This window comes from Rhinoderma darwinii, chromosome 7 (assembly GCF_050947455.1).
Source record: "Rhinoderma darwinii isolate aRhiDar2 chromosome 7, aRhiDar2.hap1, whole genome shotgun sequence".
NCBI classification, from domain to species: Eukaryota; Metazoa; Chordata; class Amphibia; order Anura; family Rhinodermatidae; genus Rhinoderma; species Rhinoderma darwinii.
This window is the reverse complement of record NC_134693.1, coordinates 16316221-16332744: the sequence shown is the minus strand read 5'-3', so window position 1 is coordinate 16332744 and position 16524 is coordinate 16316221. Positions and strand designations below refer to the sequence as shown.

The 16524-nt window shown below is 40.7% G+C and overlaps 1 protein-coding gene across 1 annotated transcript in view; it reads right to left on the bottom strand.

The window, feature by feature from the left end:
- LOC142657627 (serine/threonine-protein kinase TNNI3K) overlaps positions 1 to 16524 on the bottom strand; it is a 227442-nt gene that overhangs the window by 64111 nt on the left and 146807 nt on the right. Inside the window, exon 23 of the mRNA XM_075832842.1 lies at positions 4809 to 4918. Coding sequence (XP_075688957.1) covers positions 4809 to 4918 — 110 coding nt within the window. The remainder of the gene's footprint in view (positions 1 to 4808; positions 4919 to 16524) is intronic.

Below are 16524 nucleotides of genomic sequence, written 5' to 3'. Positions count from 1 at the left end.
GCACATAGCAGCTGTATCGTAAAAATGAGAAAAAAAACAAAAAAAAAAACTGCCTACAATGGTGTACATAGCCTTTAAGGAGTATTCCATAAGACTAGTTCATTAATATTTGTGGTAATTTAAATAAAGGAGAAGTCAGAATAAAATATTAACAGAAGAACAAAATAGTTTATATTTTGAATAACTTGCATGTTCTTTTATTGTCAAAAATTCTACATGTTCAATAGTTAATGAATAAATACAACTGATGTCCACTAGGTGGAGACATTTCATCTATTTCTAGTAATTGCAGATTTTTTTCCCCCCCAAAAAACAATCACTAAGGCCTCATGCACACGGCCGTACCCATAATCAGGGGCCGCGATAACAGGCACGGACGGCTGCCCGAATTTCGGCCCATGTTCCCATACAAAGTGGAAGCACAGCACGTAAAAACCGAAAGATAGGACTTGTCCTATATTTTGCGGTACGCTTCTAAGGCCCGGACACCTTCCCGTAAATAAACGGGAAAGTGTCTGTGGACAATAGAAGTGAATGGGTCCATAATTGCTGTCCGCAATTACAGACGATTTTTACGGTCTGTGCATGCTCGTGACACAAAACACAAGAAACAGTTCTTATCTGCTGCTTAAAGCCTATGTATACCTCTGAAGAAAAATTTTTTTTTTTAAATAATGAATGTTTTAAATTGACATTTAGAATTATTTTTTTTAACTTTTTAAGATACAACTTCTATGTATCCTGCATACATAGAAGCTGTATCTTTCCGTCAAAGCCGATTCCGTCAGTTCAGCTGAACTGATGGCTCGGTTGAAAGCTGGTCCTCTCCGACACGCAGGATCCAGCTAATAACGATCACATCTCAGTTGATCAACTTATTCACACGAGCGTGTCCGATTTGCGTCCGCAAAAATGGGGAAGTCTTTTATGTATATGACTGTCCGTGGTGCGTCAGTTTGGCATCCGTTTTTCTCGTCCGTGTTTCGCCTCTGCCAGCACTTCCTGTTTCTACTTATTTTTTTTCCTCTGCATTTCTTTAGAAGCTGATGCGTAAAGCACAAGAGCACAAGGATGTCGTCCGTGTTCTGTCCGTTCTTTCCACGCACTTATTGAATTTAAAGGGTCGATGAGGTCCACAAAACGGACCAGAATAGGACATGCAGTGAGTTAAATTTAACGGACACGCGCTGCGTGAAAAACCACGGAGGTATGAATAGCTGTGGTCCGTGTCACATTATTGAAATATGATCGTGTGAATTAGGCCTTATAGGTGATCGTTATTGGCTGGATCCTAGATTAACCCCTTAATGACCGGCTACATTTTTCCGTTTTTGCCTCTATGTATTTCAGCAGCTATAACTTTTTTATTTTTTCATTGTCGTGGCTGTATGAAGCCTTGTTTTATGCGGAAGACATTGTAATTTTTTTGTGCGTGGTTTGTGGGTAGAAAAAATTCACTGTGTAAGTTACATCATTTATTTTCACGGCGTGAATATAGGAAAAAAAAACTATTCTCGGCATAGTGTTTTTCGTTCATTTTTTATCCTGTTCACGCTTCACACTAAATAATACCGGTTAAATTAATTATTCCGTTTATTACGGTCGTGTAGATACCGGACATGTGTAGGTTTTTTGTTTTTATGTAATGTATGTAATATATTTTATGCAAAATAATGTTTTTTTAGGACGTTTTTTATTTATTTTCTGTTCCTTTTTTTTTTTAAATCCTGTTAAGGCTGGGTTCACACGACCTATTTTCAGGCGTAAACGAGGCGTATTATGCCTCGATTTACGCCTGAAAATAGGGCTGCAATACGTCGGCAAACATCTGCCCATTCATTTGAATGGGTTTGCCGACGTACTGTGCAGACAACCTGTCATTTACGCGTCGTCATTTGACAGCTGTCAAACGACGACGCGTAAAATTACAGCCTCGTCAAAAGAAGTGCAGGACACTTATATACATTATATGCAGGACACTTCTTGGGACGTTTTTGGAGCCGTTTTCTCATAGACTCCAATGAAAACAGCTCCAAAAACGGCCGAAAAAAGGCGCGAAAACGGCGCGAAAAACGTGACTTGCTCAAAAAACTTTTGAAAATCAGGTGCTGTTTTCCCTTGAAAACAGGTTCGTATTTTCAGACGTTTTTGGCTCAGCGTGTGAACATACCCTTAGGGTATGTGCACACACACTAATTACGTCCGTAATTGACGGACGTATTTTGGCCGCAAGTCCCGAACCGAACACAGTGCAGGGAGCCGGGCTCCTAGCATCATACTTATGTACGATGCTAGGAGTCCCTGCCTCGCTGCAGGACAACTGTCCCGTAGTGTAATCATGTTTACAGTACGGGACAGTTGTCCTGCAGCGAGGCAGGGACTCCTAGCATCGTACATAACTATGATGCTAGGAGCCCGGCTCCCTGCAGTGTGTTCGGTCCGGGACTTGCGGCCGAAATACGTCCGTCAATTACGGATGTAATTAGTGTGTGTGCACATACCCTAAAGGAGTTTTGTGGGGACCATAAATTATTAGCAGTGCTGTTTAACCCTTTGATTGCCATGGTCAGTGACTGCGGTACGATCAAAGGGGACTCCCCGATTTCATTGTTACCGGAAACCAGCTGACACGATCGAAGATCGGAGAATCTCTCTGTAGTCAGCCTTGGAGACCTAGAAAGGACCCCAGAGCTGTCTGTTCAGTTTGCCTGCTGTTAGGGCACACTATGTGTTGTCATAAAGACACAGTGTAATGTATTAACATACAAGAGTATGCTAATACATTGTAAGTAAAAAAATAAAGTTGTAAATAAAGTTGTCCCTTAACGGGGTTATGTGCTATCTACAAGTCGTAATACAGCGATTACATAGCGTAGAGCGGGGCCAGTCACATGACGAAGAGTCGTATCGTCATCAAAGAAGACTGTGCAACTAGGCAGCGCTATAAAAATCTATGAAAATCTCAGAATCAGCGTTACGGGAACTGGAATGTATATTAGCGAGTGTATCACATACTACAGGGACTACGCTGATAATAATTTTTGGTCCCCACATAACCCCGTTAAGGGATAACTTTATTTACAACTTTATTTTTCTACTTACAATGTATTAGCATACTCATGTATGCTAATACATTACACGTTGTCTCTATAACACACAGCGGGCCCTAACAGCAGGTATAGTGAACAGACAGCTCCAGGGCTGACTGCAGGGGGGTTCTCCGGTCTTCGATCGTGTCAGCTGGTTTCCGGTGACGCGATCAATTAGGGGAGTCCCCTTTGATCACGCCACGGACCGTGGCGATCAAAGGGTTAAACAGCTGGGGGTTGTAATTTTTTCCCCGATCCCAGCTGTATTCTGCAGGCTGCTCAAAGTTGAAGAGCTGTAAGTTATAGGAGCGCTCATCAGTCTCTTCTACAGCGACGCCAAAAGCCATCGCTGTAGACGAAGGACCCGCACTGCCCGCTGTCAAAAGACGATGGGCAGTCGTAAGGGAGTTAACTGAACGATACAGATTCTATGTATACATGATACATAGAAGCTGTATCTTAAAAATTATTTTTTTGGTTTTTTTTCTAAGTCAATTTAACAAATGTTCCAAATCAATTAACACATTGATTTATAGGTTAATTGTGGCGCATAAATGACAGTGCGCACGATATCCTATGCTCATCTCCAAATAGTGGCATATAAGGCCTCATGCACATGACCGTAGTAGTGTGCACGGATATGATTTTCGGCTCGAACAACGGTGGAGTGTCACCCGCGGGCCGCTCGCAAATCGCGACCCATGCACATTCATTTCTATGAGTCTGGACCTCAAAACACGGCCGTAATAAGGCATGTCCTATCATTTTGCGGTCCAGGCTCTTGGGCAATGCACAGACCGTGGAAACGAATGGGACCACAATTCACCCGCAGATTTGCAGGTGTATTGCGGCCGCAAAAACACATTAGTGTGCATGGGGCCTAAGAGTGTGGAAAGACTGAGACCTGTCAATTATTATAATATAGTGACACCAACTCAGCTCATCTCGTGGGTGATACATTGCTTGCAAGCTCCGCCATCATAGCATGGCTCTCTGGCTACCGTAGAACTATAAGTCTCAGCATGCCTGACATCATTCACAAAGGCTGCCAAGACACACAGATATAGAATTAAACACCTGAAAGGGGATGTCCACCTGAGATATGTCTTTTATGAGGCAGCTGGAACCCCTGTCATGTCCATATTTACAGGATACCCATTGAAGTCAATGAGCGACAATGTCCTAAGTCCTGAGAGAGAGTGAGACTTTGCAGCGACTCCCCATTTTGGTTAATGGGAAAAGGGGGGAGGGGCCTGAGCATTGGACTTCTATCTAACACCGGACAGGGGATACAGGTCTGAAATCCTGCATATGACACTACTGGAATATTATTGAGACTTGCTTCAGTTGTCCTTACAGGGGACATCGACTTTGAAAGTATGCTGATCACAGTGTCCCGTTGCGAAGACCTCTAGCGATCAGTGATTCTCTTAGGGAATCTGGCAGCAAGTGTTCATTTTCCCTGCAGCTCCACCACAGGGAATATGAAGTATTACACATTTCTCTTTAAAGTGTGCTGTCTTTGGAATGTTTGGACTTGTTAGGTTCTCCAGAAAGTAAGAGGCTTTTTGTAGCTATTTTCCACAGTGGTAGAAAGAGGAGGGTCCTGAACCGGGACCATCCCATCTATAAATGAAAATTTTCTAATAAGTATAGCAGAAAACCCCTTAAGATTGTGTAACATTATATCTAGATGGAAAAAGGAACAGTACAACTTACTTCCGGGCATGCGTTCCATCCTCTCATCAACAGCGATGATATGGGCTTGGGAATAGAATATCCTATAGGTGGTCTTATGTGATGATACGCCATGTCAGCGGCTGCAGCAGCTGCAAAACATTGAACACATTTTTTTTCAGAATTGTTGTACACGGAGAAGTATGAAATATTACACCGCCAATTGTAAGTGAATCGTCAAGTGACACATAATTTAATCCCTTGAGGATCAGGCCATTTTTTATTTTTTTTTTCATTTTTGTTTTTTTCCTCCTCGCCTTCCAAGGGCCATACATTTTTTATTTTTCCAATAACACTGCCATATGAGAGTTTCTTATTTTTTTTATTTTTTTCTGCAAGACGAGTATTAGTTTTTAACGGAACCATTTATTGTACCATATAATGTGGTAAAAAATTTTTTGGGGTGGATTTGTTTTTACGGAATTGACAGTACGGTAAAAGGGACACAAAGACCTGACCACTTAACTAATGCATCCATGCTGCGGTGCAGTTGTGGATTCGTCGCAAAGCATTTAGCCCATGGACTATTTGCCTTTTAGGAATTTGTATGGACCGTTTAAGGTTGACCTTACAGATGTTTGTGCATTTTATAAACTACAGGAAAAATGTGTTATTATATACAGATAAGATAATAATTAGAATTTATAAGAGAAATTCTAAAAATAAAACGTTTTTTGACAACCATTACCAAAAGGTACTTTAGGATGCAGTCATTGAACCGCCTGTGACTATTACCACCGGGAGTAACTTTATGAGCACGGCAACAAAGAAAACCTACACTATACATGATTTCTTCAATTGCACCTCCTCAGGGGTAGTGTTTCTGATTACCTGTTCTTGCCCGGCAAACTAAAACAAAAACAAAAAAACGATTTTGTCGTCGGATATGCGATCATATCTGTAACAATGAAAATAACAGAGATATCCCATTATCCATACATACCAGAGCAAAGTATAGGTGTTGGTTATCGCCAATGTTTTAATTTTCAAGGCATAGAATGGATTAGGCCACCGGTACGTGGTAGAAATTGGAACAATTTAATACTACGGAAAGAGGCACAGTGGTCTTTTAGACTAAGAACCCTTAAACCCCATCCATAGCATAAATGATCATATCTCATATTCTTGTTTCATTGAATAAGAAACAGACTAGTGTAAAACTGTAGACTAATTCCTCCAAAAATAAGAGATTAACTATGGAGGACAATAACATCAAATATTACTTTATATAACTTATATTAGTGATGGAACGATTAATATAAACATCGGTATTGGTCCACATCAAAGACTATAGGTATAGCTTCCTGCTTATGAAAGATAGTCCTTTGTCTCTATAATTACCATCTAGTTGTAATTTGCCAAAGAGTTCTAACCTGTAAACACGCCCGCATAGCATCAGGTTTCCTTAGTAACCAGGGGAGAAAAACGGCCTCCGTTTGGGCTATAGTACTGCCCAATCGTGGTGTTGCGCGCCATATGACGCGGTGCGTGCCATCAACACAGCTATCCAATGACTGGAGCAGGAGTGTCTATGACCGCGTCACTGGACCACCATCCAATGGAAGTGGGGGCTGGATCTGTGACGTAAAACTGGCTGGATATACAAGCCCAATTAAAAGTGAGAAGTTGTGTTTTCCTCTATAAATACTCAGCGTCCCACGCCATTCTCTAAGGCGGTCATCAATACCTAACACAGAAATTACAGTATCTGCAACATAATGTCTAGGACACAGTTATATGTCGAAACACGTAGAGTCATTTCAATCAAGGGCTAGAGCAGCACAAAGTAGTGGTAGGAATAACCAACTGCTGATTGTCTGCAAGACAAAAAGTAAGGCAAGTGATGGTTTGGGGACAAGTAACAGTATCCACGATTATGCATAGAGTCCAGCAGGATTAAAACTGGGGCTCACTCAGACAAAATTAAGCTCTCATATGTGTAAAATACATCGAGTATGAAACACACTAAGCCAAGTATGGCCATGTAATACAAATGGTTAATTAGTGGGGACTTTATTTTAAGTGATACAATTAAAAGTGAGGTTTTAAGCTTTTTTTTCTTATTTAATGTCCCTTTAAGTCAGTGAATTACAGTATATTGTCATTTTAGGGCACAATAATTTTGTACAACAATTGTCCTATCAGTGAAATATACATACAGAGACATCATGGCATGAGGACCAGATCTCCATTCTCCTGGTAGGACGGCTGCAGATATTCCTGTTGTTCTCTTCAGTACAGCAATCACAATGGTTGAGGTTTCCTGCTGCTATGTGTTCAGGAACGTTGCTGTTATGATGTATATAACTCTTCCATGATGAAACATTCAGTCATCGCTCTTCTGTACCTGCCCCGCTCCTCACTCCTCATTATCAGAAGTCAATGCTGGTTGTATCAACATTCCAGAAGAGGTGGAGGTTACTTATCTGCAGGTGGTTCTGGTACCATGACTGGTGTTCTCAGACTGACTTCTGGAAGGACCGGTGTCATTGTCATCGCTATCACCTCAATGTGGATGGTAATACTGATCACTACATATGTAACTCAGGGAGTATTTAAACTAGGGATGAAGATAGAGGTCAATGTAGAAAATAAGGGGGTTTCCAGCATCGGTTCCGGGCAGGTAAGTGTCAAGCGGCTCATTTCCTGCAGGATGGGAATTGGATGCCTAACCAACAATTGTGTGTCTGACAGACCCTCACTCCTTCACAGGTTGGCAGGTTACTCAACTGAGACATTTCCTCATGTCATTACCAAACCCATCGGAAGACTCCCGCGACAACACCCCTTTTGAACTTCTTTGCACGGGCACAATAAGTCATACACTATCTCGACTTTATGCTCTCCCGATTTCTCCATCCAATCTCTCTTCGCCTTCCTATTTGGTAAGTTGGGAAAGGGAACTAGACCTGATTTTTACTGCTGAACATAAGGATTGTTTGTTTACGATGACACATAAATCTTCCATGGCTAGTAGATTCCAGGAAGCTGGATTGAAGATCTTGTCGCGCTGGTATAGAGTACCTTCCAGATTGCACACATTGATACCTGCAGTCTCCCCGCTGTGTTGGAGATGTGGAGAACATGTGGGCATGATTTTACGCACCTTTTAGGAATGCCTGAAGTTGACAGACTTTTGGTCAGAAGTGTGGCGTATTTCCCCAAAATTCATTGACTTCCCCCTTCCGTGTTCACCGGCCTTCTTCCTGTTCCATCTGTGTGATATTCCATTATCTACGTACAGGCGTTCTGTGGTTCGCCATCTGGTGAATGCGGCTAGAGCGTGCATATCTGCGTTGTGGAGACAATCTTATCCTCCGTCGATTGTCATGTGTTTCGGCAAAATTCAGGAGAATGGAGGATCTTACTGAATCTATGAGAGGGACCCATGCTAAATTCATCAAAACCTGGTACCATTGGATCTTCCTTTCTGCCTTCCTCTACTTTTTTGTTGTCCTGGTACTGGTGTACACCGGGAAACCTTTCTTGTACATTTTCTTAGTCGCTCGATGCTGTTTTTTCACTTCTTACATTGATGCTTAATGTTGGCCTGAGTGCCCGTGTGTGTGCTTCCTCATGTATGCACTTCATTATCTTCTGCTCAATGTTCAAAAGGAAAATAAAAGAATTTATAAAAAAATAATAAAAAATAAGGGGTAGTTATGTTAGAGAGGGGTCAAACTATATTGGTGGATGAAGAAATGAACTGTGGGGAGAAGATTAGACAACAGAATAATGAGATCTATTTGTTAAAAAACAACATTGAAGATAATTATGCCTACAAAATTTCAAATAATCCATTTCTGATGCTGAATGTGAAAAATTGGAAGGTAACTTATAGTGTATGTTCACAAATGCCAGAAGTCTAGCAAGCAAAATGGGGGAGCTGGAGGCCTTGATACTGGAAGAAAATTTAGATATAGTGGGTGTTGCTGAAACATGGCTAGACTCTTCACATGACTGGGCTGTAAATCTATAGGGTTTTACACTGTTTCGGAAAGACAGGACAAATAGGAAAGGCGGTGGTGTATGTCTGTATGTGAGAAGTGATATGAAGGCGGTGGTGTATGTCTGTATGTGAGAAGTGATATGAAGGCGGTGGTGTATGTCTGTATGTGAGAAGTGATATGAAGGCGGTGGTGTATGTCTGTATGTGAGAAGTGATATGAAGGCGGTGGTGTATGTCTGTATGTGAGAAGTGATATGAAGGCGGTGGTGTATGTCTGTATGTGAGAAGTGATATGAAGGCGGTGGTGTATGTCTGTATGTGAGAAGTGATATGAAGGCTGTGGTGTATGTCTGTATGTGAGAAGTGATATGAAGGCGGTGGTTTATGTCTGTATGTGACAAGTGATATGAAGGCGGTGGTGTATGTCTGTATGTGAGAAGTGATATGAAGGCGGTGGTGTATGTCTGTATGTGAGAAGTGATATGAAGGCGGTGGTGTATGTCTGTATGAGAGAAGTGACATGAAGGCGGTGGTGTATGTGAGAAGTGATATGAAGGCGGTGGTGTATGTCTGTATGTGAGAAGTGATATGAAGGCGGTGGTGTATGTCTGTATGAGAGAAGTGACATGAAGGCGGTGGTGTATGTGAGAAGTGATATGAAGGCGGTGGTGTATGTCTGTATGTGAGAAGTGATATGAAGGCGGTGGTGTATGTCTGTATGTGAGAAGTGATATGAAGGCGGTGGTGTATGTCTGTATATGAGAAGTGATATGAAGGCGGTGGTGTATGTCTGTATGTGAGAAGTGATATAAAGGCGGTGGTTTATGTCTGTATGTGAGAAGTGATATGAAGGCGGTGGTGTATGTCTGTATGTGAGAAGTGATATGAAGGCGGTGGTGTATGTCTGTATGTGAGAAGTGATATGAAGGCGGTGGTGTATGTCTGTATGAGAGAAGTGACATGAAGGCGGTGGTGTATGTGAGAAGTGATATGAAGGCGGTGGTGTATGTCTGTATGTGACAAGTGATATGAAGGTGAGTATGAAAGAGACCACAATATAATTTCATTTTACCTATACTGTAAAAAACAAACACAGGCTGGGAGGGCAAATACAATTAGCCCCTTAATGACGCGGCTTAGTTTGGGCCTTAAGGCCGGATTCACACGAGCGTGTTCGGTCCGAGATATACGGTATGTATGTCGGCCGCATTTCCCAGACTGAACACAATGTAGGGACCTGGGCTCCTAGCATCATAGTTATCTACGACGCTAGGTGTCACTGCCTCGCTGCGGGAAATCTGTCCCATACTGTAATCATGTTTTCAGTACGGGACAGCAGTTCCGCGGAGAGGAAGGGACACCTAGCATCATAGAAAACTACGATGCTAAGAGCCCGGCTCCCTGCAGTGTGTTCGGTCCGGGAAATGCGGCCGACATACAGACCGTATTTCACGCTCGTGTGAATCCAGCCTTAGGCTCAGAGTCCATTTATCAAATCTGACCTGTGTCAATTTATGTGGTAATAACTCTGGAATGCTTTTACCTATCCAAGCAAATCTGAGATTGTTTTCTCGTGACACATTGGACATTTTTCTGAATTTAAATGTATCTGCTTGTAAGACAGATATTAATACCTGTAACAACCATGGCCACGGGCCGTCAGGATCACTCACCTCCTGACGACCGCAGCCATGGATCTGTGAGTGCTGGCCCGCATCTCCTACTCAGGAGACGCCAGCCCTCACTTCCGCTTCTCTCTTCTGTGTCCCGTGGGGTGCCAAATTAGCCCATAAGCACGCTGGACTATAAGAAGGGCCCTGCCCCTTCCTGCATTGCCTGAGCGTTGTTGTTGTCTACCTATGTTCGTCTCTGCAAATGGTCCATTAAGTGTTTCCCAGTTCCCAGTGTTCCCGCTACCTGTATCCCATGCTATCTTGGTTCAAGTGCCGTTTAGAGTTGGAGTCGTGTTGTGCTGTGTACTATGCCTTGCTGGTTAGACCACGACTGGTGTCTGCCTGCTGCCAAGGTCCCATCTGAGCCTCTTCGCTACTGTCTAAAGTTACCACAGGTACACCTATCGCACTATTGACTTTGACTTGTAGCCTGTTGGCCAGCTGCTATACCGTCAAGGCGGTAAGGCCCAGTGGATCCATGCACCCGTGACAATACCACACAAAATAGTTACTAATTAACATTTCCCATATGTCTACTTTATGTTGGCATAGTTTTTTTTAACATTCTTTTATTTTTCCAGGCCGTTACAAGGCTTAGAACATAAGCAGCAATTTCTCAAATTTTGAATAAAATGTCAAAAGCCTTTTTTTTTTAGATACCAGTTCAGTTCTGAAGTGGCTTTGAGCACCTTATAGATTATAAACCCCTATAAATCAGCTCATTTTAAAAACTAGACCTTCAAAGTTTTCAAAACAGCATTTAGAACGTTTCTTAACCCTTTAGGCGTTTCACAGGAATTTAAAGCAAAGTAGAGGGGAAATTTACAAATGTCTTTTTTTTGTCAGAAAATCTTTTATTCCATTTTTTTCTGTAAAACAGAAGGTTTTACATGAGAAACGTAACTTAATATTTATTACTCAGATTCTGCAGTTTTTAGAAATATCCCACATGTGGCCCTCGTGTGGTAATGGACTGAAGCACCGGCCTCAGAAGCAACGGAGCACCTAGAGGATTTTGGGGTCTCCTTTTTATTAGAATATATTTTACCCACCATGTCAAGTTTTAAGAGGTTTTGTGGTGCCAAAACAGTGGAAACCCCCCAAAAGTGACCCCATTTGGAAAACTACACCCCTCATGGAATTTATCGAGGGATATAGTGAGCATTTAGACCATACAGGTTTTTTTTTGCTGCATTTTGTGGAATTAGGGTGTGCAATGAAAATCACATATTTTTCCGATAAAAGGTACAAATTTTTAATTTTGACAAGGAATAAAGGAGAAAAAAGCACCCCAACATTTGAAAAGCAATTTTTCCCGATTACGGCAATACCCCATATGAGTTCATAAACTGCTGGTTGGAAAATCGGCAGAGCTCAGATTGGCATGTAGATTTTGCTGGATTGGTTTCTGGGTGCCATGACGCATTTGTAGAGCTTCTGAGGTACCAGTACAGGGGAAACCCTTTAAAAGTGACCCCATTTTGGAAACTAGACCCCTTGAGGAATTCATTGTAGTTTTCATGGGGTGCATGTGACTTTTTGATACATTTTTATTCTATTCTTTTAAGAGGCGTGGTGACTAAAGAACAGCATTTCTACTATTGTTTTTTATTCTTTTTTTACAGCGCTCCGCGTATGCTATAAATGACATATTCACTTTATTCTGCGGGGCGATATGATTACGGCGATATCATAAGAGCTGCACGGGCGGAAAAAGAAAAAAGTTATGACTTTAAATATGGCGACACAATTTATTTTATTTTTTTCGAAAATAGTGTTTTTTCTCTGTAAAAGTAGTAAAACATAAAAAAAAAACGAGATGAATTTGGTATCGCCGCAATCGTAACAACCCGCTGAATAAAGCTCTGATGTTATTTATACCACACGGTAAACGATGTAAATTTAAGACACAAAAAAGAATAGCGCAATTTCTCCTTATACAGCAATGTCAACGGAAAAATAAAAAAGTTACAGCTCTTTGAATGCGACAATGGAAAAACGTAAAAAGTTGCTTGGTCATTAAGGTTTAAAATACCTTCAGTATTAAGGGGTTAATAGTGGTTGATTTGGAAAACAAATCCGGTTTGTCACTTATAATAGTTGGGATGATTTTAATCAACCAATTTGCCAGAACTTTGATAGAATTTTTACATCAGAATTTACCACCGATATAGGTCGATATGAAATCGGTAGCTAGAGGAACAAGAAGCGAAATAAGTGACTCACTCATTGACCCTGGACGTGTTTTTTCTTTAAATTAACTATTGAATATTTGATATGGAAGGATCTCTTACTCAAGTGGACATAAATATCCAACGGCGAGTCATCTAACCCTGGTTAAAGATTCAACCTTAACCCCTTAGTGACCAGCCTATTTTAGGCCCTAATGACAAAGCTATTTTTTTTTTTCGTTTTTCTATAGTCGCATTCAAAGAGCTATAACTTCATTTGTGCAATTTAAAAAAAAAATAATACTTTTGTATGTGATATTATAAATTGACAGTTATTATGCGCGCAAAACGGATCATTTCACAAAAAAACAGCCGATGTGTAATAATATAAATTGACAGGTTTTCTGTGCGTAAAATGGCACAATTTCACACAAAGATTGACTGATGTTAGTATGATAATGTAAAAAATGGCCATTGTGTGATAATATAAATGGTTATTCTGTGTGTAAAACGGCACAATTTCACACAAAAAAAAATTAGCTGTTATGCGGTACTATAAATTGACAGCCATTCTGTGCATAAAGCGGCACAATTTCAAACAAAAAAAATGGCTGATGTGCGATAATACAAAATGACAAGTTATTCTGTGTGCAAAATGGGGCAATTTCACCTGAAAAATTACTGACGTGATAATACAAACTGACAGTCAGGCTATGTTCACACGCTTAGCAAAAAAAGTCTGAAAATACGGAGCTGTTTTCAAAGGAAAAACAGCTCCTTATTTTCATCCGTTTTTTAATTAACTAGCGTTTTTGGAGCTGTTTTTCTATAGTCAAGTGACATGCACTTCTTTTTCGCAGGCCATTTTTTTAACGCGGCCGTTTTTCAAAACAGCTGCGTACAAAAATGCCCCGTCGGAACGGAATGCTGTTTTTCTCATTGAAATCAATGCGTGGATATTTGGAGGCGTTCTGCTCCCGATTTCCCCGCCGTTTATGGCCCGAAAAACGGCCGAAAATAAGTTGTGTGAACATACCCTTATTCTATGCGCAAAACCTATAATTTTACGCACAAAAAGATGGCGGATGTGTGTAGTGTATCTCTCTAGTGTAGCTCTCCATGCAGCCCGGCCTCCTGAGATGATGCTGCAGCAGTCACATGGGATGAAACGCCAACCCAGGAGGCCGGCCTGAACGGAGAACAGAAAAAAGTGTCGCTATGACAAGGGCTGGGGATAAGTATTAACCTTTTTATTCATTTGAAACCCAAAAAAGTTTTGTTTTGTTTTCTGATTTGCGTTTTTTTGCAGCAGAATCAAAGCTTTTCTGCCGCAAAAATCACAACACTTGCTATTTGTTGCGGATTTTATTTCTCAGTGAATTCAATAGCTAAAACCCCCAACAAAAGAGCAGCGATTCTGCAACTTTTTTTCCGCAGCGTTCGAATCTCATCCACTTTGCTGCTACTGTATTATGCTGCTGATTTTCCGCAATGAAATCCGTTGTGGAAAATCTGCAGTGTTTACGCTACGTGTGGGCATACCCTTATACACCATATCAATAAGCTGGGCAGTGCTACCAATGTGCTGCTGGTATAGTAGAATAGGTATAGTATATAGTATAAAATATGAAGAATATAATTTACTAATAAAAAAGAACAATGAAAAGCGAATTATAAATTTTAAAAAAAGGGAGGAATTTTTTAACTCTACCAGCCCTACCGTTTTTTTACCACTTGCCAAAGGTCCATAAAGACCAGATCAACCCACCAGGACGCCCCATAATATCAGGCATAATCTCTCTAACCAGCCAATTATCCAACTACATAGATATGCACCTCCAGAACATAGTTACCAAACTACCTTCACATTTGAAAGACTCGACAAGTCTTATTGGAGACCTAAAAAAACATAATTGGCAGGAAGATCACTTCATGATGACACTAGGTGTCACAGCATTATATTCCAATATAGACCATAATTTGGGTCTAAAACACTTCCTTAAACAAAATGGAACGTTCCATGAGAAACAAAGTATAGTCCTTTTCGAAGGTTTAAATTTCATACTAACTCACGAGATCTTCAAATATGAAGGTAAAATATACAAGAAAACAAATCTATTTATGGGGGTTTTTGAACAGTTACTCATACTAAATAACCACTCATATTGCAAAAATATTATATACTATCGCAGATATATTGATGATCTGTTTTTTATACTCTCCGGGTCATCAGATGATGCAGTTAAATTTGTTCATGGCTTGAATAGCAATAACTGGGGTATTAAATTTACCCCAATGATATCGGAAACAAGCATTCTCTTCTTAGATCTGGAAAGAAATAATACCAAGAAGGGATTCACCAGAAAAACTCATTTCAAAGAGGTTGATACCAATAGTTTTATTTATAATTAGATTTTAATAGTGCACATTTTAAAAAGTGGACAAAAAACATACCCCATAGTCAATATAGACGTATAAGAAAGAACTGTTCCACTACGGAATCATACATGAAACAATCAAAGATCTTAAATGAGAGATTTAAGGAAATAAATTATCCCTCAGATCTGATTAAAAAAAATGCATATCAAAAAAATCTGAATACTACTCAAGAAATCTGTCTAAGGCTGGGTTCACACGACCATGTTACGTCCGTAAAGTATGGAACGTATTTCGGCCGGAAGACCCGGACCGAACACAGTGCAGGGAGCCGGGGTCCTAGCATCATAGTTATGTACGATGCTAGGAGTCCCTGCCTCGCTGCGGGACAACTGTCCTGTACTGTAATCATGTTTTCAGTACAGGACAGTAGTTCCACGGCGAGGCAGGGACTCCTAGCGTCGTACATCACTATGATGCTAGGAGCCCGGCCGCCTGCAGTGTGTTCGGTCCGGGTCTTCCGGCCGAAATACGTTCCGTACATTACGGACGTAACATGGTCGTGTGAACCCAGCCTAATAGAGAAGAAGAAATATATGTCAAAAGACAGCAACCCTGAAAGAAAGAAATATTCTAATAATTTTATAACTACCTATAAGGGTATGTTCACACGCACTGTTTTCAGACGTAATGCGGGCGTTTTACGCCTCGAATTACGCCTGAAAAGACAGCTCCATTACGCCTACAAACATCTGGGATAATCCCAAGTTTGTTTCCTCTCTTAGTTGGTATATACAAATGCAACAAAAGCATCCAGAGTATCAACTAGGTAAAGAAAAGTGTGACATCAAACACCACCAATGAGACATTCATGATCAAAATTTTCATGAATTGCAGCTCAGATGTCGTCATTTACATGATAGGATGTCAATGTGGGATCCAATATATAGGGAGGACTACATGAGCCCTCAGATGCCGACTGAATGGCCACAGATTTAATACTTAAACGCAGCCTATCAAGTCACTTATTGCAACATCATATATCAGACTTCACACATCTAAAAATGTCACCTATAGAACAAATAAACACAAATATAGAGAACAGATCTGCAGTCCTAAATAAGCGAGAATCTTATTGGATATTCAAATTTAACACTCTCAGCCCTAATGGGTTAAATGAAAATACAGAGACAGTTTGATTACCTGTAATCCTCAAATAATTTAATTAACCCAAGTTGTTAGACAGATTCAGATTTTCATTTGGAATACAACAGCGCCCCCTTTTGAAAGCTCCTACCTGACGCAGAAGGCGCTGTCCAATTTTTCAGAACCTTATAACCAATTATTCTAGCCAAGTCGTCTGGCAATAGAGGGAGCTGTCCAGCACTTCAGGACCTTTTCACTCGCGTCTCCATGAGAATGGAGACGCTAACAGTATATTAACCCCTTCGGGACTAAGCCATTTTTATACATTTTTTTATTTTAGTTTTTCACTCCCCGCATTCCAAGAGCCATAACTTTTTTATTTT